The 26,488-nt window shown below is 39.8% G+C and overlaps 3 protein-coding genes across 5 annotated transcripts; 2 read left to right on the top strand and 1 right to left on the bottom strand.

Moving 5' to 3' along the window:
* Nucleotides 1-550: 550 nt before the first annotated feature.
* On the bottom strand, nt 551-10,189 carry mfsd8 (major facilitator superfamily domain containing 8). 3 transcript variants are annotated; one of them, XM_085266999.1, is made up of 13 exons: nt 10,058-10,189; nt 8,749-9,643; nt 8,250-8,335; nt 8,010-8,053; nt 6,805-7,045; nt 6,583-6,696; nt 6,350-6,494; nt 3,045-3,103; nt 2,684-2,792; nt 2,117-2,251; nt 1,934-2,037; nt 1,564-1,790; nt 551-1,491 (listed from the first exon to the last, which is right to left on the bottom strand). In XM_085266999.1, the coding sequence occupies exons 2-13, from the start codon at nt 8,802-8,804 to the stop codon at nt 1,285-1,287; spliced, it is 1,527 nt and encodes a 508-aa protein (XP_085123125.1). In that variant the 5' UTR covers nt 8,805-9,643; nt 10,058-10,189; the 3' UTR covers nt 551-1,284. The 3 variants fall into 3 exon arrangements, with proteins under 3 accessions (XP_085123125.1, XP_085123126.1, XP_085123127.1); XM_085267000.1 differs by having other exon boundaries at nt 8,250-8,332; XM_085267001.1 differs by lacking the exon at nt 8,250-8,335.
* Nucleotides 10,190-13,299: 3,110 nt separating this feature from the next.
* LOC146580337 (butyrophilin subfamily 1 member A1-like) lies at nt 13,300-18,388 on the top strand. Its single transcript, XM_085266997.1, has 10 exons — nt 13,300-13,765; nt 13,947-14,009; nt 14,249-14,611; nt 14,694-14,987; nt 15,093-15,185; nt 15,313-15,348; nt 15,449-15,463; nt 16,206-16,229; nt 16,338-16,373; nt 16,469-18,388. The coding sequence occupies exons 1-10, from the start codon at nt 13,582-13,584 to the stop codon at nt 17,053-17,055; spliced, it is 1,695 nt and encodes a 564-aa protein (XP_085123123.1). The 5' UTR covers nt 13,300-13,581; the 3' UTR covers nt 17,056-18,388.
* Nucleotides 18,389-20,716: 2,328 nt separating this feature from the next.
* Nucleotides 20,717-26,458, top strand: LOC146580336 (butyrophilin subfamily 2 member A2-like). The gene is made up of 10 exons (XM_085266996.1): nt 20,717-21,181; nt 21,363-21,425; nt 21,669-22,031; nt 22,133-22,426; nt 22,535-22,627; nt 22,755-22,790; nt 22,891-22,905; nt 24,062-24,085; nt 24,194-24,229; nt 24,325-26,458. The coding sequence occupies exons 1-10, from the start codon at nt 20,998-21,000 to the stop codon at nt 24,909-24,911; spliced, it is 1,695 nt and encodes a 564-aa protein (XP_085123122.1). The 5' UTR covers nt 20,717-20,997; the 3' UTR covers nt 24,912-26,458.
* Nucleotides 26,459-26,488: the final 30 nt, after the last annotated feature.

Below are 26,488 nucleotides of genomic sequence, written 5' to 3'. Positions count from 1 at the left end.
ATTGGCAAAAGCATTGGTTCGTCTGCCTTCACACGCATATGAACTTCAGCGGCCATCTTTAGGTTTAATATGATGTTGATCCACAGCTTTTACAGCTTCCAGATCTCATGGAGAGGCTTTCTCCAAGGTTCAGGAGTGTGTTTAGGATTTTTTTTTTTAAACCATTCTTCCAAAAGTGCAAAGTAGGGTTTACATGAGAAGGTCTCCTGTTTTTTCATGCTAACAGTGTTCTCTGGTTGAGGTCAAGACTTTGTGCAGGCCAGTCAAGTTTTTCCACACCAAACTCACTCACTGTCTTTATGGACCTTACTTTGTCCACTGGTGTTCAGTCATGCTAGAACAGAAGGGTCCATCCTCAAACTGTTTCCACAAAGTTGGGGACGTCCAAGATGTCAGTATGCTGAAGCTTTAAGAGTTCCTTTCACTTTGAATGAAAAACAAACTCACGCCATAATCCCCCCACCACAAAACTTTATTAGTCAGAAAGTATCGTTCTCCTGGCAACCAAATGCAGAGTCATCCATCCGATTGCCCGAAGAGGTCTGCAGTGTTATTTTTTCTTTAAAGAGAGGGAACACTTCCTGCCTCTTCTCATGTTTTTTTTTTGTTATGTTTTTTCTTTAACAATTTAAAGTGCACAGCTGCTTAAGCCTTCTCTGAGGAGCAACAATGTTAGGCTACACATAATACATTGTCTGATATAAAGAAGCCCACCTCATCATAAGATATACACATTAAATACTGCCAGCACAGGGTTAGATAAAATCTTAAACAGTTTATTTATTAATCAGTTTATTGTTACCATACACACCCGCACCCACCCAGACATTTCTGAATATTTTCCAATAGACAAAAACCCGCAGTTTTAAACAACTACAGGTTAAGCCATTAACAGAAGGAAAAATAATATCAGTATTTTTTTCCATTAAGAAAAAGAGTTTAGCAGGAAATGTTAAAATTGTCAAATGTAATGTTCTATGATGTAATGCATGTGTAATTATGTTCATCACTCAAAGACACACTTCTGTCATGTTTTCTTTCCCAACAAGTGAGCAGCGCGTTCACTGCAGTTTTAGCTCCTTTATAAATCATGAAGCAGCGGTCTTCGATCATGTTATGAAAAAAACTGTCTTTGCAAGAGTTAAAAAGTCAAAACCCTGAGTTACAAACTTTTAAAAGTTTATCCGTCCCCACTTTTCAAAGTGGCAGCGACAGAATGTCATGATGGCCAGGACTTATGTGCTGAAAGCAAGTATAACAAACGGCGATCGGTTTCCATCAATGCTACTCTACAATCCTTCCATGGCGAACAGAAAAGGCAATGAGTCTGCGGTAGGCCGAGATGAGGAGGATGATGGCTCCTGCCACCATGCCGCAGATGAGGCTGAAGGTCCAGCGAGGTCCCAGGTGGGTGTAGACATGGGAGACGAAGACCGGGCCGAGTGTCCGTGCCCCGCTGCCCGACGCCGTCAGCCAGCCCATGTACACACCCTGGTGAAACATTTGAGAAGTATATGGGCGCGTTCAAAATTATTTTAAAGCATCACACATGTTAGTATTTACCTGAGGTTTGGGTCCAAGGATTTTGGAATACAGTGTGTAGGACATCACATTGCAGGCTGGGTATCCCACTCCAATGAGGAAGTCCGCTGAGAAGAACTGAGCTATGTGTATAGCAGGAGTATACTGGCACCAGGTTTGTTCGATGGGACACCCCGTTGGCTCCACAGTACTGTTCGGGGCTAGCATGAGGTCAGGCATCTGAGTCACAAAGGAGTTGTTTTTTATGTCTGTTTGTGAAAGAGGAGGGTAGAAATTAGTTTAAATCTAAACAGATGCTTGGAAAGATGTAACAACTACACACTGAGCTGTCAAGAGTCAAAATGGCAACAACTGGAAACTAATCTGACTACTTAATTCAACCGATCAATACCTGCCCACTGGATTTTAGGATAATGGTTTCCCCATGGAAGAAGAATAAAGAAGCCACAGAAAATAATGACCAAGCCGATTAACAACACAGGCCGATCTCCGAATCTGGAAGGAAATTAACGAAATTCAGGAAAGGCGATTCTTTATTTGATGTAATTTATATGTGCAGTGAGAGGGGTGATACCTAAGAGCAGCCACTTTTACAGCCAGAAACACCAAGATTGATACAAATCCGATGCAGCAGAGAATGATCCCGTTGTACAGCACAGCTTCTTTCCTTGTCCAGGCAAACATGTCCATAGATAGGGGCGTGGTAATTCTGAAGAAAAACACAGAATCACAACAGAGTACAAAAGAGGTTTTAAAGAGAGAGAAAGACTGCCTAGACTGGATATAAAAGACAGGCATAGCTCTGGCTGAGAACTGTCACCATGCTTGCGTTTTGAAACCAGGAAGCTTGTCAATCGCAGAGATAATGTATAAAATGATCTCCTTTATATTTTTCTGTTTTATCCTCAGTTACTTTGACACAAAGTTATCTGCTGTGATGCTTACACCTCTGATGAAGTCTCACATGTACTTGTAAATGATCATTATCACAATATTTCTGACTGAGTCAAAATGAAATCAAACCGGGACCTCATCAATCAAAATTGAATAACTAATAGAAATCAGTGGCGATACCCAGCCCTACTTGGAACCAGCTTTTATGTACCATCTGTGAGTCTGACGTCTTTGAAGAAATACATACGTCTCAAAGATGGCAAAGATGAACATGATGATGAAGAACAGGATGTTGGATGTCATGACAGCCACCTGATCGATGCTTTCAACAGTTTCTTCTGAAATATCAACTCTCTCTAGAAAACAAATGTATCTTCCATCAGAAACTGTAAAACATGACTCATTTATTTCCATATTCAAAATGTATGATTCCTTTAACATTAGCCATTCAGACTCAGTGCAGTACTGCTTTATGTCACTCTGTATGTTAAATGACTTAAAAATAAATAAATGTTTTAGTCCAAATAGTTTTCATTTTTTCTGTAAATTGACTTCAGCAAGTGGTCTTTCCTTGGCATACAGTAAATGCTAAAGAAAAATAGATACACCTTCTGATGTGTAGTTGATAGATTGAATGTGCCTTCCATCTTCATCAACGTGATGCTCTCTGATGGAAAGAATCAAACATTTTAGTTAAAGGGTATATCCACAGTATTTTTTAGTCCATGTAAAATAACGAAATAAACAGTCAAATACTGAAATTTTCCAGAACTATCCTACTGAAGACCGATCCTTTTTTTTTTTTCCTTCAAAAAAAAAAATGGTTAAGGAAAAACAACTTCACACGTTAAAGACAAGTCAAAAATATTTCAGGATGCAGGAGTATCATTGTCAAGGTCTACAATCACCTTCATGAATGTAAATATGGAGGATTTAAAAGGTGCAAGCAACCACTTGAAGGCCAGACTAGACTTTGCCAGCAAACATCTAAAAGAGCACAGCTCTGTAAAAAAAAAAATGTTTGGTCAGATAAACCCAAGATTAACTTTTATTAACTTGTATCAAAATGATGGGAAGAGAAAGGTATGGAGCAGGAGAGAAACAGCTCATGATCTGAAGCATACCACATCATCTGTCTAACATGGAGGGGCTAATATTATGGCATAGACATGTATGACTGTCAGTGGTGTTTTGTGACTGCTGATGGAAGCAACAGGGCTGCACTCTCTGCTCGGATTCAACCAAACGCTCCTGATCAGACTGTGTAAACAGATAATGACCCAAAGCAAACTGCAAAAGCAATATGAGTTTCTCAAATCAGCAAAATCAGATGTTCTTCAAATTCAAGTCACCTGATCTCAACTTATGTTTTTTAGGTTATGAAGAGAAACTTGGATCATTTTTTCAGTATGTTCAATAAAAACCAAAAGCACAAATAGTGCTTTAAGACAGAATTCGAAAGAATTGTGAACCTTCACATTTATACGGCAAAGGAAGTCAAAGCTGTCCTCAACATGAAGAAGAAGGCTTTCAGGAGCAAAGTGAAGGAGGAGATGAAGGCAGCACAGCGGAAGGTGAAACGCTGCCTGAGGGAAGCAAAGGACACCTACAGGAGGAAGGTGGAGCAGAAGTTGGAGAGGAACAATATGAGGGAGGTCTGGAATGGTGTGAAAACCATCACAGGCCACAACACCAAGAAAAGCACAGTGGGGGGGACTGTGGAGAAGGCAAACGAACTCAACAACTTCTTCAACAGGTTTGACCAGCCCACAACCCCCCCCACCCTCACCTTCACTACAGAGTCCAATCCCCACTCTCCTGCCTCCCTCGCTTCCCCCCCTTCCTGACACCATGACACCCCCCTCCTCCAATCCCTCTCTCAGCAGCAAGACATCTCCCCCCCTCCCCTCTTCCCAAACATCTCCCAGTGTCACAGTGGATCAGGTCAGGAGACAACTGAGGAAGCTTCGCCCCAGAAAGGCAGCAGGCCCAGACAAGGTGTGTCCTAGGATGCTAAAGGCGTGTGCTGCTGAACTTGGGGAGCCGCTACAACGAGTCTTCAACCTCAGTCTGCGACTGGGGAGAGTGCCCGCCCTATGGAAGACATCCTGCATCGTCCCGGTCCCCAAAAAGAACCGGCCCAATGAGCTGAATGACTTCCGACCGGTGGCACTGACGTCACATCTTATGAAGACTCTAGAGCGGCTCTTCCTCAACCTCCTCCGACCACAGGTACAACATGCCCAGGACCCACTACAGTTTGCATACAAGGCGGGTGTCAGAGTGGAGGATGCCATCCTGTACCTCCTACACAGAGCCCACTCACACCTGGATGGGGGAAAAGGCACGGTCAGGATCCTGTTTCTTGACTTTTCCAGTGCCTTTAATACCATCCGGCCCTGTATGCTTCAGGAAAAACTGAACAGGATGGAGGTGGACCCCTGCCTGGTGGCTTGGATCTCCGACTACCTCACCGACAGACCACAGTACGTCAGGCTGAAGGACATCACGTCTGACACAGTGGTCAGCAGCACAGGAGCACCACAGGGAACTGTGCTGTCCCCTCTTCTCTTCACCCTGTACACCTCTGACTTCTGCTACAACTCTGAATTATGCCACATTCAGAAGTTTGCAGACGACACAGCCATCATGGGGTGTATCTGGGATGATCAGGAAGAGGAGTACAGAAGTCTGGTGAGGAACTTTGTCGCATGGAGTCACACAAACCACCTGCAACTCAACACCTCAAAGACTAAGGAACTGGTTGTGGACTTCGGGAGGTCTAGAGCAGGTCCACTGCCGGTTCAGATAGAGGGGGAGGAGGTGGAAGTGGTCAACAAGTACAAGTACCTCGGGCTGTGGGTGGACAATAAACTGGACTGGTCATGCAACACAGAGCACCTGTATAAAAAAGCCCAAAGCCGACTGTACTTCCTCAGGAGGCTGAGGTCTTTTAACATCTGCAGGAAGCTCCTGAGGATGTTTTACCAGTCGGTGGTTGCTGGAGTACTTTACTATGCTGTGGTGTGCTGGGGGAGCAGCACAGCAAAGAAGGACTCATCCAGGCTGGAGAAACTGATCAGGAAGGCTAGCTCTGTGGTCGGCATGAAGCTGGACACTCTGGTGACAGTGGCAGAGAAAAGGACATTAAAGAAACTGATGGACATTATGAACAATGCTGGGCATCCTCTGCACACGGCCATAAACAACCAGAAGAGTCTGTTCAGTGACAGGTTGCTTCTCCCAAAGACAAGAACTAACAGACTTAAAAACTCCTTTGTCCCACACGCCATCAGACTGTTTAACTCCTCTCTGGAGGGGAGAGGGAGGGGAAACAGGAGGACAAAGGAGGGGGGGACAACTAAGCTGTAGTGCCTCTGCACCTCACTGTACAATACCTTTTGTGCAATACTTTTGTAAATAGTCAACGGTGCAATAGACTCAATACTTGAAATGTGCAATTCACTTGTATTTTTATTTTTATTCCTATTTATTCTATTTATCCCCTTCGTATATTTTATTTATATTGTCTCTGTATTTATATATATATATATGTGTGTGTGTATAACTCTGTAACTTCTGTCGGTGCTGTGCTTTTTTGGAAATCGAATTTCCCAGAGGAACCCACCCGAGGGATTAATAAAGTTCTATCTTATCTCTTATCTTTAAAAACATTAATTATACATAAACTGACAGATCAATAATACTAAACTCTCAAACAGTCCTGATTTAAATCTTTGACCCTGCTGACCGCTAAAGTTCATTTAGGTAGTGCCTCAAAAAACAAAGAAAGAAAAAAGAAAAAAAAAAGGCCCAGTTGAGGGATGAAGACAGATTTACTACAGTACAGAGATCAAGTTTATGGCAAAACTATAAACAAACAAGAAGTCACATCAAGAATTTGTTCAGTCACCTCAGCAGAATAACGACGAGCAGGATGTTGATGAGGCCGAACACTGCAGCCAGTAACGCTGGGGTGGTGTACATGTTGAGCTTCAGCGCTATGAAGTCCAGTGTGACACCTTCCTCTCCAATGAAGGACAGACATGCCTGCAGGGCTGACATGTACACAGAAAAATAAACAAACATTAAAACTGATTTTTCCTTCAGCAAACTCACAGCTTTGCTCCCTGTTGTCAAACTTACCTGGCCCGAGGATGAAACCGAGGGCCTGGCAGGCACTCATGTTAGCCATGGCACCAATCCTCTCGTTCAGTGATGTTGCTCCAGCAACATAGGACCTCACCACAGCTACGTTACCTGACATGGAAAGACTGAAACGTGTCATGGATCATCATAAAGGAAACAGATCAATTTGCTTACTAAGGAAATTATATCAAACCTTTAGGTCTATATTTAAATGATCACCTGCTCCAAAGCCCACAAAGACTCTGGACATGAGGATGTGATACTTGTTATAGGTCTTCGGCAGGTACGCGTAGGCATAGTAGATGTTGGCTGCCAAGTTAATGGAGATGGAACACACCAGTGGTTCCCTGCGTGGCCGATGATTGGACCACCAGCCAAAAATGGGTGAGGCCACCATCTGTCCGATGCTGTATGCTGCAACCACCCATCCCAGGAAGCTGGCATCAGTGCTGTCATCAGTCTGTAAGAAATGAATGCTCCACATTAGACCTCATAGGAAACCTAGTACAACATCAAACCCCACTGTTGATCAAAGCCACCACATATTAAACTGAATACATGTTTAGGCAATAATTCCACCGGCTTCCAAGCTGCATGAAGTGGGAGGAAAGTTCACTGGTAGACCACCGTGTTCTGGCTAAAATGTCTCAGTGTAACAGTAAAATCAGAACATGCAGGGTCCTACACATTGTCTAACCATAAGGGGGGCTTATACACATTATTTCACCTCTTTATTGCATACAAGTGTATGTAGAAAGGTAACAGCGTTTCAGGTTTTCAAATATACTTGGAATCCAGTTTTAGGACACTGAAGTGACATACATGAACATATACTGCTGAAGCGTAGCTTCAAAAGCACAACATGTGGTGCAACTGAAGTATACTGCAACTTAAGCAAGACAGAAGTTGAAATAAACACAATGGAACAAGCAAAAAAAAAAACAAAACAAAACAGCAGAAGTTCAAGGAGATAAATGAACTCGGCGGCGGGCATGACAGGCTAACAGAAAACAGTGGATCATCCTATTAAAACACATCATGGGTCATGTAACTGCAGTCTGTTCATTATATACTTGAACAGACTGCAGTTACATTCAAAGCAGTTTAAAGCACTCAATTAAAAATCCAAGCACCTTTGTAAACCTTGAAAACACTACATAAATTCAAGTATTCTCCAGCACCCGTATAGGAACCCTGCTTACAAGTGCTTAATCTTTCAGTCATTTGACCAGGGCAAAGAGCAGGGCACTATATCCTAAATTAAATCCCCAACAATCCTCTTTGCATCTTTCACTTCCTCTTTAAACACCCAAGACTGCATTTAAGTAGCAAAAACAAACCACGGAGCTTAGTTTGTATTATTGACATCAGTTGAATCAGGCAACAATCTTCAGCCCAAAAGACACCGTGTCATACTTACTTACCTTTTGCAAATAGGGCCAAAGTGATGTGATGACAATAGTGAAACCTGAGAGAGAGCACAGATCACATTAATGACACACAAGCTGTTGAAGATGCTCAACATGTTTTTAGGCTAGAAGTGACTGAAGTTATTTCATGTCTCTTCAAATGGCATCACAGGTCAGAAACCACAGTTTTTCCTGTAACAGTGCTGAGATCATTACTTTGAACGTGATAAAAGTGTTATATTCCCGTGTCCTCACCTACACTACTGAGGAACATAGTGAAGTACATGACTCTGATGGACCTCCACCGACTTCTGTAGTCATCATCCTGCGAGTCATCGCTGCTGACATGGAGTACAGATTATCCATAAAGGATGACATACCAGCAAGACAATGTAACCTATACGAGTAATGTACGAGCCAGCAAGATATATGGCCAAGTGACAGGTCAGCGTCTCCTTTTTATAGGAGCGAGAACACAGTATGATGAAGAAAAACTGGGTTAAAGAATAAAGGTGAATAAAGCTGCTGCACCCACCATCTCTGACTGCAGTTGCGTGTTTTATTTAGCGACTGTAAATAAAGTCTACCTATGTTAAGTTGCTTTGTAGCTTAGCTCTGTTGCTTACATACGGCAAAACAGACACAACACAAGGCCAGTAAATCCAGTGCTTCTACAACCTGTTGGGTAACAGTGTATTCATACTCAAGCTTCCTCTCGTTGTTTTTATTTAGGGAGGCGGCTATCTGGACTTACCTGCTCCTCTCATCCCTGAGCAGCGGGGTGGTGCTGTCGGGTTCAGGTTGAGACATCTTTTAACAAAACACTAACTCTGCGATATTATGACTCCACCCGTGGACTTTGAAAAAGCAAAACAGTACTTTTAGGTCGCCATGTAGTCGAGGGTCAGTGAACGACACTTGCTAACTTTCACCTCTCCCATAAAGCTCCGGGTAGCTAGCTAGCTAACGTTAGGGAGAAACATTTGGCCCCTTAAGTCATATGCACGAGTCTAACTGATACCGCAAACCATGATAAACGGTCGTTTTACCAAGAACAAAGCACAGTACGCCACATAAAAACACGCAAAGCTGAACTATGATATCAGTGACAGCTCTAACACGCAAGGCACCCATTATTTAAGCATAGGCTTCCGGTAAATTCTTTCAAAATAAGGCAAATTGAGTCCCAAATAAACTGTGTTCTGCCGAGTTTTTTCTTCAGTACGCTTATCATATCTTATCAAAAACTTAACATGAAATTATTTATATAAACATTAAACACTCTGAGGTGTCTTTCCTTTGTTGTTGCACAGGCTGCGCAGTGTTTTAGACGCTAATTTCGAATAACATCCGTGTTTACTCGACTGTTAGCGCGCACCTTGACGAACCGCGCTCACGTGAAAACTAGCAAACCACCCAAACACAGTCCGAGGGTCACTTGATTGGATCGGCGAGAAGGACGCCGTGCTGCGATTGGTGGATGCAGTTATAGTGCGGGGCTGATACAAAAGTTATTTAAAGGGCAACTAGTTCAGCTTTAATGTAGAAGAATCTGAGCACAATTATTGACTTTTATATGTGAAAAATTAGAGTAGAATAGAATAGAATAAAATAGTCCTTTATTGTAATTGTACATGTACAACAAAATTCTACAGGAATAAAATATAAATATCAAGACGGCATAAATAAATAACAAACAGGAGAAATATGTACAAAACAAGAGGAATATATACAAAACAATAGAAGGACACACATTAGTGAACAGGATGCAACATGCTTGAAAATAGTGCAGAGGACTTGGTCTGAATATAGTTCATGTGTGAGTGACCTGAGTATTAAGGTAGATCAAGGGTTATGACAGATCACCTTTTAATCTACTCGTGGCACTATTAAAGTATTAAATCACATGAGATTTCAAATTGCAGGAAAATCACTGGAGTTATAAGAGGCAGACAACTAGACACACCACGTGTATGCTATTGCTATTTATTGTGGTTTAACCTGTCAAGGACAAAAATGTAAAGAAAATTCTGCATCAAGCCTTGAAATCATAGCTTTCCTACTTTTGATAAGCCTGGATTGGTGGCATGATGGTTAGTGCTGCTGTCTCCCAGTAAGAAGGTCCTCGTTCAAATCCACCATCTGGCACAAATGGTTGTTTGTCTCTGTGATAGAATGGTGAGCTGTCTGGGGTGTAACCTATCACTTCAGGATTAGGCCCCAGCCCCCCTGCAACCAGGATAAAAATAGGAGGACGGTAGGTGTTGTAGATCCATTCACTTTATATGGTAACCAGACTCTAGACTTTGTTGAACATTATGTAATATGAAGACAACATGTAGTATTTAAGTGACCAAGTAGTATTGGGCTAAAAGTTATTGAATAGTGTTGAAATAAAATGACAAAATTGTGAAGGATTAAAATATTCCAAGAGCTCAACTTACTTCATCTAAACATGTTTCAATCGCATTTTATGAACCTCTAAAAAGAATGGGTGTGTTTTTCTTATAATTTAAAGGTTTACTGAATTACATATAAAAACATAAACACAGAACAAGGCAGTTCAAATACACTGACATAGAGTACGGTGTGCAAAGAAATGTGTACAGTGAGTTATTGGGTGATATACATTTGCCAAACATCTAGTGCACAGTCTCAAGATCAATACAGGTTATGTTTCCACTTTGTCTTTGGATTTGAACCCACATAAACTGTCCCAGTGGTCTTTCCTTGTCATTTTTACAGTTAAGCCTTATTAACATCCTCTCACATGCAGCAACAGTGTTCATCATCTGTCCACAATGGGACTATGCTATATATTTTACAGAATTCAAGTGCAATAACTCAATTCTAACAGCCTATTGCAAAACCTTTGAACTCGTAGCTTATTAATTAAATAATGCTAAGCAAATTATTTAAATTTGTATAAAATAACTCTTATTTAGAACAGTGTTTTGAGTGTGTGCAGGACAAATGTTTTTAAAAAATTTCTTGGTTTTAGTCAAAGGTGTCTTTTCTTCCTCACTACATCCACACACCTCCTCTGGTCTTTCTCTGTTTCTCCACAAGGACCTCCTGTTACACAGCTAAAGTCATTGCATCGTCTGCTCTGCCACCTTTAGTCGTTTTGTCAGTGTCACTGTCTCCAACCCGTACATCACCTCGTTACCACCTTATATACAGTTGGGTGTCTGTTATTGTCATTTTTTAAATTTTTCTGTTTTTACTTTAGAGAATAAATACTGTACATCATGATGTGTCATCAAAACTGATTTAAATATCAATGATGAATGTCATTATCTTGCTAACAGCGTTAGCTTATAAAAACCTCCCCAGTGCCAATAAATATTACACCGCAGTAATTAAGTAATAAACAACAAAACAGTTTTTAACTACTGACGTCTGTTTTTAGTTTAAAAAAAATTTTATTTTTATTTTTTTGCAAAAAATACATTTTTTGGCTAATTAACACAAACTTTCTCTTTTATAATTAGAGGACCGTCTGGGGACTGATCAGAATCTTTTCCTGTAATTTTACACATTTGTTTCTTAAAATTTAACAGTCAGATTCAAACTGAAAGTTTTTTCCATTTACTATAGCAGTTTCTCTATCTCATGGGAAATCTAGTACATAATGCTGGAACTGTACTTCTTTTTCTCATATTGTGATAAGTTTCAGTCATCGGTGTAACTTTGTGCTGAACATTGGGGGTGTCAAGATCTCTGTCTAAATAAATAAATAAATATATTTGGGTAAATTTCCAGATGATTAAACATGCAACTAATTTGCTGGTAATACCTGAAACTAATTATTGGGGGGGGGGGGGCATAACCCCCCGGGAAATTACGCCCCTAGTTTGAGTGGTCTATCATTGCCGATATCATTACAATACTGATATTTTTAGCTAATAAACACCAGCTTATGTAGGGGAGATCCGTGTGTCATAATAACTTATGAGATGAATGATCAATTTGCAAACTCTGATTTTTCATTTTAATCACCACTAAATCACTGTGAGTTTTATTTTCCACAATAATTAGTTAACACAACAAAACACCTTTCAGCTTTTCATTAATTTTGAAACTGGGACTTTTATAAATAAAACAGACAAAACGTTCAGACATTTTTATTTTTTCATTTCAAATAAATAAATAAATAAATAAATAAATAAATAAATATCTGACACAATTCAGAGGGCTACATACCGAACAGAGGATAGAAACAATGTATCGATCCTATATCGCTGGTTTTGCAAGACCTGTCAGCAGTCTGGAGTTGCTTCACACTGAAAGCATTTGGAGCCTCGCTACATGCTGCCAAACCGGCATTTAATCTCCGAGCAACCTATCCCAGAAATGTGAAGCAAGTGCGTAAGTTCATCTCTGAATGTTTTTAAAGCATTCCTACATTAAGCTTTACAGCCGATATATGCAGCTCAGAGGTCTGTGCGTTGTCATTATTAAATCTGACCGTTCAATGGATAGACTCAAGTCTTTCTTTGGAAAAAGCAGTGTTGCAGACGAAACCGTTTCGTGGTTAAAAAAACAGGAACTATGAAAAAGAAGTTTTTTATACTTGTGTTAAGCTGTGTGTAGAAATTAGACAAAATTCAGTCTCAGGTTAAATGTGATAGAAACAGCTTCCGTCTTGATAAAATATGAGTGTCATGAAGCCATGGTTGCATTTATTTGCACTGCTTTCCAGTCTGGGTGTCAATTTATGTTCAGCTTTAAGTATAAAAGGGTCCATTCTACAATGTGTTGTTATTGTTTTTTAAGTTGTTGAATATAAACATTATTTTTGTGCTGATACTGCACTTCTTTTTTTTTTTTCCAGAGCCAAAGAGTTTTTTAAATATGCATAGAATTGCATTTTGAATTACTTTTTGAATATTTCTTAAAATACTTAGATTTAAAGTTCTACCAAAAGTTGAAATAAAAAGAACAGTATTGGTGAACTTTAAATATTTTGGGTGCAATGTATTTTTGCATACTGGTATAATAGAATAGCTTTGGAGTTTTGTTTTTTAAAACTTGAGTATGTACTTATACAAAATGCAACAAGACCTAAAAAACTGTTTTATTGATTATAAAATACACTATATCAGATTCATATCAGTATCGGCAGATATCCAAATTTATGATATCGGTATCGGACATAAAAAGTGGTATGAGCCATTTTAGTCTGTATGAGGGCACAGAGCTGCACGCCATCGACCCAGTCTGCGGCTCTTTTTCAAAGTCTGCAGTCATTCGTAGCGATGCATGAAACAAAATCACGTGGCCGATACAAACTACGGTGACCGTTAAGTTACATACGGGCAACCTACGTTGAGCGTGTCACGTGAAACAAACGCAAACGGAGAGTAGCGTTACACTGAAGTCAAAAACATTTTAGATTCACATTAAGTCTTTTTTAAAAAATCATAGCGATTGTAATCATCACTGTATGTGTGGCGATGTTCGCGCAAAGTTTCGCTGAGATTGGCCCAAACGGGAGACGTTGTACTTACAGACATCCTGAGATCGATATAATAAAAGTTGTTTCAGAGTTCAAATCCTCGTCTCTCCGCCCTCTCCGACGAAAATGAAAATGAAAGTGAAAGTAAGAGTAATGCAAGCAGCAAGCTATCGAGGTCAGCGGAGAAACTGCAGAGAAAGAAAGGACTACCCGGACTGCTGGATTTCACGTTTTCTCGTCCCTCCCTTTAAGCTGCACATCTCTGACTGTGTGAGGGTGATTTCTCGGTGGAGCTACAGAAACACGATGGGTAGGTCGACACTGATCACTTGTTTTGTCGTTTAGCAGCATGCTAATCGTGAACTAGCCCTCGGCCCTTTTTTTCTGCCGTCAACATTAAACGCTTGTTTTCTTAAGCGTTGCTGGATTTGAGTTATGGGGAGGAAATTATAACGTCTCCTTACAATTTTCCGTCACCTCCCTTTTTACAGATCGACGGGTGACAGGTCTGTGTCTCCTGACGCTGTTTATATCTTCCTGCACTGCTGCTCCCAGTAAGTCTCTGATTAGTAGCACACAAACACACACACACACACAATCTCAGTGTCTGATTCTGCTCATACCTTTAATGTTTCTGATTTTTTCAAGTTTAGCCATGTTATTGTTACTTCTCTTGCTAAACCTGGAAACTTGATTGACTTCGTTATAATAAGATTTATCTTTCTGTGTTTAACCATCTTTTCCACTCTGCCAGTGTAAAAGATAAATGATGCCAGCGTTATTTATCTTACAGCTTCAACCAACTTGGTGGTTACCACCACGTCTCCTGTCACTGGGACTCGTGGCCATCAGGTCACATTGCCGTGCTGGCTCAGTCCACAGCAAAATGCAGAGGAGCTGGAGGTACGCTGGTACCGTACTAATCGCTTTGACAGCCCGGTAATACACTACCAGTCAAAAAAGTTCAAATATCAAGAAGCTTCCTACGTTGGCCGAGTCTCATTTGGACTCAAGGATGCAGCGTCAGGCGGACTGAATTCAGGCGATGTGAGCCTGAAGCTGCTGAACGTCACAACTGAGGATACAGGAGATTACATTTGTTTGGTCAGCAGCAGCCAGAGTTATGACAGATCACCTGTTAATCTACTCGTGACAGGTGAGTGACTTAGGGGTGGAAATGTATATGATGTTTAAAGCTTTGCTCTAAACCTTCACATTAAAATGTTCTTCATCTTCAGCTTCGGGAAGTCCTCCTTTTCTATCAGTAGCGTGGGGAGAAGATGACAAGGTCAACGTGAGCTGTAAATCTGAAGGCTGGTATCCACAGCCTGTGCTGCGCTGGTCAGACAAGAAGCAAGATGTGAAACCTCAAAGTCTGGTGTACAGAAATCTGTCTTCTGGACTTTTTTTAGTCCACAGTTGGCTTCTTCTTTCCTCCACCTCTGAGCCTTCCTGCTCAGTGGGTCTCTCTGATAAAGAGGTAAAGGAGGCCAAAGTCAGCCTGGGACCTCTTTGTAAGACTCTTGAACCTGGTAAAGAGACTTTTTGTGTGTGTGTAATAGTTATATTATGTTTATTTGTTTTTGATTGTAAATACAGTAAAAGCTGAAATACAAGATTTCTTGCTTTTTGTTTAGAGTCCTCGCCAGGTGGGTGGGTGGCCTTTGCACTGCTTCTTGTAGCTGCATTAGTGTTGGCTGCATTGGGAGTGATGTACCACAGAAAGAAAGGTACCTAACACATACACAATATATTTATATAATATCTTTAAATAGATAACACTTTAAAGTTATCACTGTCATAAGAAAGTGTTCACTGTCTGAAATTAAATCCTGATATGTTTGTTTTGTGTTTCAGTGAGGAACGCCCAATCAGGAAGAGACCAAATGGATGGTAAGAAAGAGCACACGACAAGTTCAAATTAATGCTCTCAGTTATATAAATATGTGTCCGGGCGGAAAATGAATCCTGACATGAATATTTTGTGTTTCAGGGAACGGCTTAAGTGGTAAGAACGTCACACTGAACAAATCATTTTTCACATCAGCTGTGGTTTTGTTATATATGTAATAACGGGATAAAAGAATGATGCATTTGCTCGAAGATGGAGCAAAGTCAGCCTCTGACACAACCTGGATCCTATTCTCTCTGTGATTTGTTATCCCCATGCTGGTGTTGTGCTTACATCATCATCATAATGTTGGTCCAGGATCAATATCGCAAGTCTCCAATCATATTGTCTGAGCACTTCGTTAGCATTAGCCAATAAGTTAGCTGATGCTTTAAAATCTGTCACTAGGAAACCAACAGGAGTAGCCTAAATTTGGCTAACAGCAAAGCTAATCTGACAATATATTTGTTACACTGAAAAAATTAACAAATAAAACACTCAAAATCATGTCTTTCAGAAGGATTTTATCTAAGCAAAGACAGTTTATTCTTTTCCCCCCACACTACAAAAATGGACATCACAACATTGTGATTGGTTGGTTGCAATCTTGATCCTGGACCTACAGTTTTATGATGATGCAGGAACAACACCAACATGGAGATATCACATACACCTCCTACATTGCAAAAGTTATAGGATTGCAGTATCCCACACTGACCCATCAGTATCACTGTGGAAAGCTACACAAGACATTCTGTAATCATTTGCACAGTGTTGACATGACAAAGAAATCTGATTTAAATGATTCTTTCATTAAAACGAAAAATACAGATAAACTATTTGTTGTATTTCTCTGCAGAGACTGATAAACTTTTAGCAGGAGGTAAGACGTTACTAAAGCTGTCCTTGTTCTTAGAATCACGGTGACACATGAAGGTTATGTCATTAGGACATAATATTATAAACACATGTATTCTCTATTTCCCCACAGAAGATGGACGTCTTTCAGAAGCTAGAAATCATTATGGTAATAACTTCATTCATTTTGTTGACAATCTCACATTTTCACAGTTTTTTCTCTTTCATGACTTTTGTCACTCTTTCTGATTCAATTTTCAACAGTTAATGTTAAACTTGAGGACAGAAACAACCCATACCTCAAGGTTGTAGGCAACAGAGTGAAAGAGGCCCAGATAGAATTTCCTGATGGAGAGATGGTTACCTGTGTCACAGCTATCAAAGGAACATCTGGCTTCTCTTCTGGAAAACACTACTGGGAGGTTTCTATGAGGATAGATGAGAAGCTAGGCATCAAACAGTCCTGGTGGGTAGGAGTTACAAGTGCAGCTGAAATCCCCAGTAATTCATCCACATCTTTTCCAAACACATCGAATGGTTTCTGGTTTCTGTCTTCGTCTCCCAAAAGAGCAAATAGTTTTCAGTTTAGCACACAACCTGAGATTTTAATACCTTTCCATTCAAGACCAGAGACGGTCGGTGTGTATTTGGATCGTGACAGTGGTGAGCTTTCATTTTATAATGTAGAAGAGAAAACACTAATTGGATCTTTCACGGCTACATTCAAAGGTGACATCTTTCCATTATTTAACCCTGGAAAAGGTGACACATCACCTATGGAGGTAGTACAGAGTCAAACAGGTGATGAAGGAAACTGTGCAGAATCAGTTGAGAACAAGACTGAAACTTAATATTGTAAGTAAGGAAAACTGTACAAGCTGAAACATTTTCTTTGTTTTTATGGGAAAAGTAACGAATGACCTCACATTACTTTTATACTGACTTACTGAGACATTAAATCCATCAATTCTGTCTCATGTTCAGGTTATTTATACCGTTTAAAAATTTGGAGGTCATATTAACTCAAACTCCATGGCTGCAGCATCATTTTATGTAAATACAATTGAAACTATGAATTTCTTGCTTATGGTTAAAAAGTTAATTAATATCTCTATTAAGTCTTAGGGCAGGCAAACAACTAAGAAAACCTTTATGCTTTTAACATATTTGATTCCAAGTGGAAGCAAAATGTGGTAAAGAACATGTGTGCTGCTGTGGAGGCTTTTCTTGATTTTATTCAAAGGTGTCTTTTCTTCCTCACTTCATCGACAAAATTCTCTTGGGTCTTTCTCTGTTCCTCTTACCTGGCAGTTCCATCTTAAAGCTCCTTTGTCCAGTATATATGTAATACAGACACTAAAGCAGTTATGCCAGGATGCCTTACTAAGGAGGATGGTTCTTTAGATACAAGGGGGAGCAAGAGAGTCCGAAACCCAGGGCACAATGATAATGCAGGTCCGATCAAAAACTGTTTATTTCCAGGCCAGGGAGCACTAATTAAAAAGAAAACGAAAACATTTTTTTTCTCAAAGTAAACAATAAAATGTTATCGATATACTAAAATCCCCCGGGAATAAACCATCCCTCTCTGCATGCACTAAAATCCTACCCGGTTCCGCGATGTAACGTCTGACAACCCAGGACGAATGTTTGATAGGTGTTCATGAGCTGGACAGACAGTCCTCTTGCGGAGCGGGGTCCACACCAGCCTTGTCCCAGGCTGACGGGGAGGAGCCTCTATCCCCCCCTCTCATCCCTTCACTGGGTCCATCACGCATTCTGCACTGGCGTCCGTCGCTCTATACCACCGTGGCTCCCCTCACGTCATCACCCTGTAAATAAGCAAATACGGGCCAGAACAGTCGTCCCGGAAGCGGACCTGGCTTATAGCCATGGCGACCCTCTCCCAAACCGACTGCACCTGGTGAACGACAGTGGAGACACTACTCACCAATGCAGGCAGACCTCTGCCCTGCTGCCAATCACACACGTTGTCTCCCACTGTTGCCGTTCCTGCTGTCGGGACTGGGCCGCCACGTAAAACTGATTTAAATATCAATGATGAATGTCATTATTTTGCTAACAGAGTCACACATAGCCTGCTCAGGCTTCGGGAACTCTCCCTGTTGATATCACCCCCTGTGTAAACTCTGCCACAGTCAATAAATAAGTTAAACTTTTAAACTGTCTGATTTGAGTTTTCTTCAAAGTCTGTTTCACATTGTCTTCTTTTCAGCATCTGGCAGTATTTGCATTTTCTGTAAGTATTTCTATCTTATATTCATTTCTGCTTCTACCCCAACTGTATTTTAGATGCAAAATATATATTCCCAGACAGCACCAATCAAATATTCTACTAATATCCCAGCTGCAATTTGAGACTCACCAAACCAAAGGTGCAAATAAATGGCACTACACTGCGAACAATCACAGCTAATTTATAAAACACTGCCTGGAATCAGTGCTGCATGTCACCTGTGACAGGTTCAAAGATCATTTACATCAGAAAGCCTCGAAGGCTGGGCAGAGTAATTAAAACATGGGTGTCAAACATAAGGCCCAGGGCCAGTATTGGCCAGGCAAAGACTCCAATCCACCTCATTGGATGACTTTAAACTTTTTACTTTTAAATGTATTTTAATAAATCTCACAGTCTTTTGAGCTGATAAAAACCTCCCCAGTACCCATTAATATTATACCCCAGTAATTAAGTAATAAACAACAAAACTGTTTTTTTTAAACAACTTTCTGCAGAAATGTCTGTTTTTGGGTTTTGTTTATTTATTTATATTAATTAACACAAACGTATAATTAGAGGAGAGTCTGCGGAGCGAGCTACCAGAATCTTTTCCTGTAATTTTACACATTTATTTCTTAAAATTTAAGACCAAAGAGTCAAACTCAAAGGTTTTTCATTTATTTCAGCAGCATTTCTGTCTCATGGAAAATCTAGTACATACGGTTGGAACCACATTCCTTTTTCTTATATTACGATGTGTTTCAGTGGTCTATTATTGCCAATACCAATAACGATACTGATACTTTTAGCTAATGAACACCAGTTTATGTAGGGGAGATCCGTGTGTCATAATAACTTATGAGATGAATCATCAATTTTCAAACTCCGAACACATTCAAACGACTACTAAATTTTTTTATTTTCCACAACAATTATTTAACACAACAAAACACACCTTTCAGCTAATTCCTTGATTTCAAAACAGACTTTTGGAGACCTGGAATGTAAATGTCTGTCTCTGAAACACTGTCCGTGAACTTCTGCTGTTTAAATGTGCTATAGGCTATAAGTAAAACAGACAAAACGTTCAGACATTTTGACTTTTTAATAAAAAAAAAACAACAACAAAGAAAAGCCCAACATCTATTTGACAAAATTCAGAGGGCTACATACCGAACAGAGGATAGAAACAATGTATGGATCCTATATCGCTGGTTTTGCAAGACCTGTCAGCAGTCTGGAGTTGCTTCACACTGAAAGCATTTGGAGCCTCGCTACATGCTGCCAAACCGGCATTTAATCTCCGAGCAACCTATCCCAGAAATGTGAAGCAAGTGCGTAAGTTCATCTTTGAATGTTTTTAAAGCATTCCTACATTAAGCTTTACAGCCGATATATGCAGCTCAGAGGTCTGTGCGTTGTCATTATTAAATCTGACCGTTCAATGGATAGACTCAAGTCTTTCTTTGGAAAAAGCAGTGTTGCAGACGAAACCGTTTCGTGGTTAAAAAAACAGGAACTATGAAAAAGAAGTTTTTTTATACTTGTGTTAAGCTGTGTGTAGAAATTAGACAAAATTCAGTCTCAGGTTAAATGTGATAGAAACAGCTTCCGTCTTGATAAAATATGAGTGTCATGAAGCCATGGTTGCATTTATTTGCACTGCTTTCCAGTCTGGGTGTCAATTTATGTTCAGCTTTAAGTATAAAAGGGTCCATTCTACAATGTGTTGTTATTGTTTTTTAAGTTGTTGAATATAAACATTATTTTTGTGCTGATACTGCACTTCTTCTTTTTTTTCCAGAGCCAAAGAGTTTTTTAAATATGCATAGAATTGCATTTTGAATTACTTTTTGAATATTTCTTAAAATACTTAGATTTAAAGTTCTACCAAAAGTTGAAATAAAAAGAACAGTATTGGTGAACTTTAAATATTTTGGGTGCAATGTATTTTTGCATACGGGTATAATAGAATAGCTTTGGAGTTTTGTTTTTTAAAACTTGAGTATGTACTTATACAAAATGCAACAAGACCTAAAAAACTGTTTTATTGATTATAAAATACACTATATCAGATTCATATCAGTATCGGCAGATATCCAAATTTATGATATCGGTATCGGACATAAAAAGTGGTATGAGCCATTTTAGTCTGTATGAGGGCACAGAGCTGCACGCCATCGACCCAGTCTGCGGCTCTTTTTCAAAGTCTGCAGTCATTCGTAGCGATGCATGAAACAAAATCACGTGGCCGATACAAACTACGGTGACCGTTAAGTTACATACGGGCAACCTACGTTGAGCGTGTCACGTGAAACAAACGCAAACGGAGAGTAGCGTTACACTGAAGTCAAAAACATTTTAGATTCACATTAAGTCTTTTTAAAAAAATCATAGCGATTGTAATCATCACTGTATGTGTGGCGATGTTCGCGCAAAGTTTCGCTGAGATTGGCCCAAACGGGAGACGTTGTACTTACAGACATCCTGAGATCGATATAATAAAAGTTGTTTCAGAGTTCAAATCCTCGTCTCTCCGCCCTCTCCGACGAAAATGAAAATGAAAGTGAAAGTAAGAGTAATGCAAGCAGCAAGCTATCGAGGTCAGCGGAGAAACTGCAGAGAAAGAAAGGACTACCCGGACTGCTGGATTTCACGTTTTCTCGTCCCTCCCTTTAAGCTGCACATCTCTGACTGTGTGAGGGTGATTTCTCGGTGGAGCTACAGAAACACGATGGGTAGGTCGATACTGATCACTTGTTTTGTCGTTTAGCAGCATGCTAATCGTGAACTAGCCCTCGGCCCTTTTTTTCTGCCGTCAACATTAAACGCTTGTTTTCTTAAGCGTTGCTGGATTTGAGTTATGGGGAGGAAATTATAACGTCTCCTTACAATTTTCCGTCACCTCCCTTTTTACAGATCGACGGGTGACAGGTCTGTGTCTCCTGACGCTGTTTATATCTTCCTGCACTGCTGCTCCCAGTAAGTCTCTGATTAGTAGCACACAAACACAAACACACACACACAATCTCAGTGTCTGATTCTGCTCATACCTTTAATGTTTCTGAATTTTTAAAGTTTAGCCACATGTTATTGTTACTTCTCTTGCTAAACCTGGAAACTTGATTGACTTCGTTATAATAAGATTTATCTTTCTGTGTTTAACCATCTTTTCCACTCTGCCAGTGTAAAAGATAAATGATGTCAGCGTTATTTATCTTACAGCTTCAACCAACTTGGTGGTTACCACCACGTCTCCTGTCACTGGGACTCGTGGCCATCAGGTCACATTGCCGTGCTGGCTCAGTCCACAGCAAAATGCAGAGGAGCTGGAGGTACGCTGGTACCGTACTAATCGCTTTGACAGCCCGGTAATGCACTACCAGTCAAAAAAGTTCAAATATCAAGAACCTGCCTACGTTGGCCGAGTCTCATTTGGACTCAAGGATGCAGCGTCAGGCGGACTGAAATCAGGCGATGTGAGCCTGAAGCTGCTGAACGTCACAACTGAGGATACAGGAGATTTTTTTTGTTATGTCAGCAGCAACCAGGGATATGATAGTGCACCTGTTAATCTACTCGTGACAGGTGAGTGACTTAGGGGTGGAAATGTATATGATGTTAAAAGCTTTGCTCTAAACCGTCGCATTAAAATGTTCTTCATCTTCCTCCTCGGACCCTTTATCTAGCTTCGGGAAGTCCTCCTTTTCTATCAGTAGTGTGGGGAGAAGATGACAAGGTGAACGTGAGCTGTGAATCTGAAGGCTGGTATCCACAGCCTGTGCTGCGCTGGTCAGACAAGAAGCAGGATGTGAAACCTCAAAGTCTGGTGTACAGAAATCTGTCTTCTGGACTTTTTTTAGTCCACAGTTGGCTTCTTCTTTCCTCCACCTCTGAGCCTTCCTGCTCAGTGGGTCTCTCTGATAAAGAGGTAAAGGAGGCCAAAGTGAGCCTGGGAACTCTTCATAAGACTCTTGAACCTGGTAAAGAGACTTTTTGTGTGTGTGTAATAGTTATATTATGTTTATTTGTTTTTGATTGTAAATACAGTAAAAGCTGAAATACAAGATTTCTTGCTTTTTGTTTATTAGAGTCCTCGCCAGGTGGGTGGGTGGCCTTTGCACTGCTTCTTGTAGCTGCATTAGTGTTGGCTGCATTGGGAGTGATGTACTACAGAAAGAAAGGTACCGAATACATACACAATATATTTATATAATATCTTTAAATAGATAACACTTTAAAGTTATCACTGTCATAAGAAAGTGTTCACTGTCTGAAATTAAATCCTGATATGTTTGTTTTGTGTTTCAGTGAGGAACGCCCAATCAGGAAGAGACCAAATTGATGGTAAGAAAGAGCACACGACAAGTTCAAATTAATGCTCTCAGTTATATAAATATGTGTCCGGGCGGAAAATGAATCCTGACATGAATATTTTGTGTTTCAGGGAACGGCTTAAGTGGTAAGAACGTCACACTGAACAAATCATTTTTCACATCAGCTGTGGTTTTGTTATATATGTAATAACGGGATAAAAGAATGATGCATTTGCTTGAAGATGGAGCAAAGTCAGCCTCTGACACAACCTGGATCCTATTCTCTCTGTGATTTGTTATCCCCATGCTGGTGTTGTGCTTACATCATCATCATAATGTTGGTCCAGGATCAATATTGCAAGTCTCCAATCATATTGTCTGAGCACTTCGTTAGCATTAGCCAATAAGTTAGCTGATGCTTTAAAAACTGTCACTAGGAAACCAACAGGAGTAGCCTAAATTTGGCTAACAGCAAAGCTAATCTGATAATATATTTGTTATACTGAAAAAAATAATAAGTAAAACACTCAAAATACTTGTCATGTCTTTCAGAAGAGAGTTTTATCTAAGCCAAGACAGTTTATTCTTTTCCCCCACACTGCAAAAATGGACATCACAACATTGTGATTGGTTGGTTGCAATCTTGATCCTGGACCTAGAGTTTTATGATGATGCAGGAACAACACCAACATGGAGATATCAGATGGTTGATCTGATATCCTCGTGTTGGTGTTGTTCCCAGATCATCATACTAAATGTTGTTCCAGGATCAACATTGCAAGTGACCAATCAGAATGTTGTGACGTCATACTTTTGCGACTTCGGGAAAAACCGGCGTAAAACAAAAAACTGTACTAAAGCTGCGTGAAACCGCCTCTGTCCGCCGATCAACGGACCCTGACCCTAACCGTAACCCTTTAATAAACAGTAAGCAGAATTGATATTGTCCTTGCAACATTGGAATTTCATAAATGCACGAATGGCTTGGCGCGCAAAAGAATAACGTCACAACAATGTGATTGGTCACTTGCAATGTTGAACCTGGAACAACATTTTCATGATGGTCTGGGAACAACACCAACACGACGATATCAGATCATCCGATATCAGATACACCTCCTACATTGCAAAAGTTATAGGATTGCAGTATCCCACACTGACCCATCAGTATCACTGTGGAAAGCTACACAAGACATTCTGTAATCATTTGCACAGTGTTGACATGACAAAGAAATCTGATTCAAATGATTCTTCCATTAAAACGAAAAATACAGATAAACTATTTGTTGTATTTCTCTACAGAGACTGATAAACTTTTAGCAGGAGGTAAGACGTTACTAAAGCTGTCCTTGTTCTTAGAATCACGGTGACACATGAAGGTTATGTCATTAGGACATAATATTATAAACACATGTATTCTCTATTTCCCCACAGAAGATGGACGTCTTTCAGAAGCTAGAAATCATTATGGTAATAACTTCATTCATTTTGTTGACAATCTCACATTTTCACAGTTTTTTCTCTTTCATGACTTTTGTCACTCTTTCTGATTCAATTTTCAACAGTTAATGTTAAACTTGAGGACAGAAACAACCCATACCTCAAGGTTGTAGGCAACAGAGTGAGAGAGGCCCAGATAGAATTTCCTGATGGAGAGATGGTTACCTGTGTCACAGCTATCAAAGGAACATCTGGCTTCTCTTCTGGAAAACACTACTGGGAGGTTTCTATGAGGACAGATGAGAAGCTAGGCATCAAACAGTCCTGGTGGGTAGGAGTTACAAGTGCAGCTGAAATCCCCAGTAATTCATCCACATCTTTTCCAAACACATCGAATGGTTTCTGGTTTCTGTCTTCGTCTCCCAAAAGAGCAAATAGTTTTCAGTTTAGCACACAACCTGAGATTTCAATACCTTTCCATTCAAGACCAGAGACGGTCGGTGTGTATTTGGATTGTGACAGTGGTGAGCTTTCATTTTATAATGTAGAAGAGAAAACACTAATTGGATCTTTCACGGCTACATTCAAAGGTGAAATCTTTCCATTATTTAACCCTGGAAAAGGTGACACATCACCTATGGAGGTAGTACAGAGTCAAACAGGTGATGAAGGAAACTGTGCAGAATCAGTTGAGAACAAGACTGAAACTTAATATTGTAAGTAAGGAAAACTGTACAAGCTGAAACATTTTCTTTGTTTTTATGGGAAAAGTAACGAATGACCTCACGTTACTTTTATACTGACTTACTGAGACATTAAATCCATCAATTCTGTCTCATGTTCAGGTTATTTATACCGTTTAAAAATTTGGAGGTCATATTAACTCAAACTCCATGGCTGCAGCATCATTTTATGTAAATACAATTGAAACTATGAATTTCTTGCTTATGGTTAAAAAAGTTAAATAATATCTATTAAAATTTAGGCAGGCAAACAAGAAAGAAAACCTTTATGCCTTTAACACATTCGATTCCAAGTGGAAGCAAAATACGATAAACAAAATGAGTAGTGCTGTGGAGGTTTTTTTGTAAACTAAAACAATGGCTGCTCTAAAATTCTATACACAGGTAATGGACTATTTCTGTTAGCAGTGTGTTACTGTGCTTCTGCCAGTGGTAAAGAGGGCAAACTTTCTTATCATCATCCTGGGAATAAAAGCTCCTTACCTTTGTGATATTCCCTAAATGATAAAATCCTGGAATGTGAGGTCACTGCCTTGCATCTCCAACTTGTGTGAAACAACAGTTAATGTGCGTAATGATGACGATAGTGCCATAAATTATGATTCTTGATAAGCTAACACAAATACCACAGGGTTAGCTTATCAATAACCGATCATTGATAGTTTATCACTGTTACAAACCAAAAATACGACAAAATAGTAAAATACTACCAAAAATATTAATACAAACAGAGAACACTACACATCCAGCCATCAGTATCTGACAGTGTTTCAGTGATGCAATGATTACTGTGGTTGTTGACAAAGCTGACCCTGTGGTAACACAGAGCACAATAATTGATCCTGGAGAATACCACAGATCTGTACATAGTAGTTAGTATCACTCAGTACCTTCTTCTTATACCCAAGTGTGTAGGATACTGTGATTGCAGCAGTGTCTGTGGCTTGGTTAGTTTTACAGTTGTTCTCAAACCCCTCTCGTCTTAATGTGGAACCAATGTTGGATGTTGCGTGTTTTACTTTGTATACGGAGTGTATTTGTATGCCAATAACACCATCTCGTTTTATTTATACTGTGATTAGGACATGTGTTGCTTGTGCAGTAGCTATAAGATTTGTTAGCATCACATGACCATTTTTAAGTTTCTTTTTTGGTATGGGGGTGAGGGTGTACTGATGTGTTAGATCACTTTCCATTTTAAATTTTGTGATGGGTCACTACTGTAGTGGTCTTTGTATTGTTGTCAAGTTTTGATGGTATGCATATGTAAATAGAATAGCCTTTCAAATACTCTGAATTAAGCATTACAGTAATTAGCATGCATTTTGAATACTAATCAGAAAGCAGTGTACCTGACAACATGTTGTTTGTGTACTGCAAAGCTCTGATATTTTTCGTTGTGTTTGTAAAACAATGTAAAAGATTGATGTGCATTTTGTTTGATAATGTTGACATTTTGCAGAACTGCCTCTTTTTTTTTTTTTTAAATAAACAAAATCGATACAGGATGAGAAAATTTGTCATTTCATTTTTCTTGTCTTCAGCT

Source organism: Mchenga conophoros, linkage group LG3, assembly GCF_057382185.1.
Source record: "Mchenga conophoros isolate Kocher_MC1m ecotype Shallow Benthic linkage group LG3, M_conophoros_male_GT1.1, whole genome shotgun sequence".
NCBI lineage: Eukaryota > Metazoa > Chordata > Actinopteri > Cichliformes > Cichlidae > Mchenga > Mchenga conophoros.
Note: the sequence above shows the minus strand (reverse complement) of the source record. Positions and strands in the feature narration are given on the sequence as shown.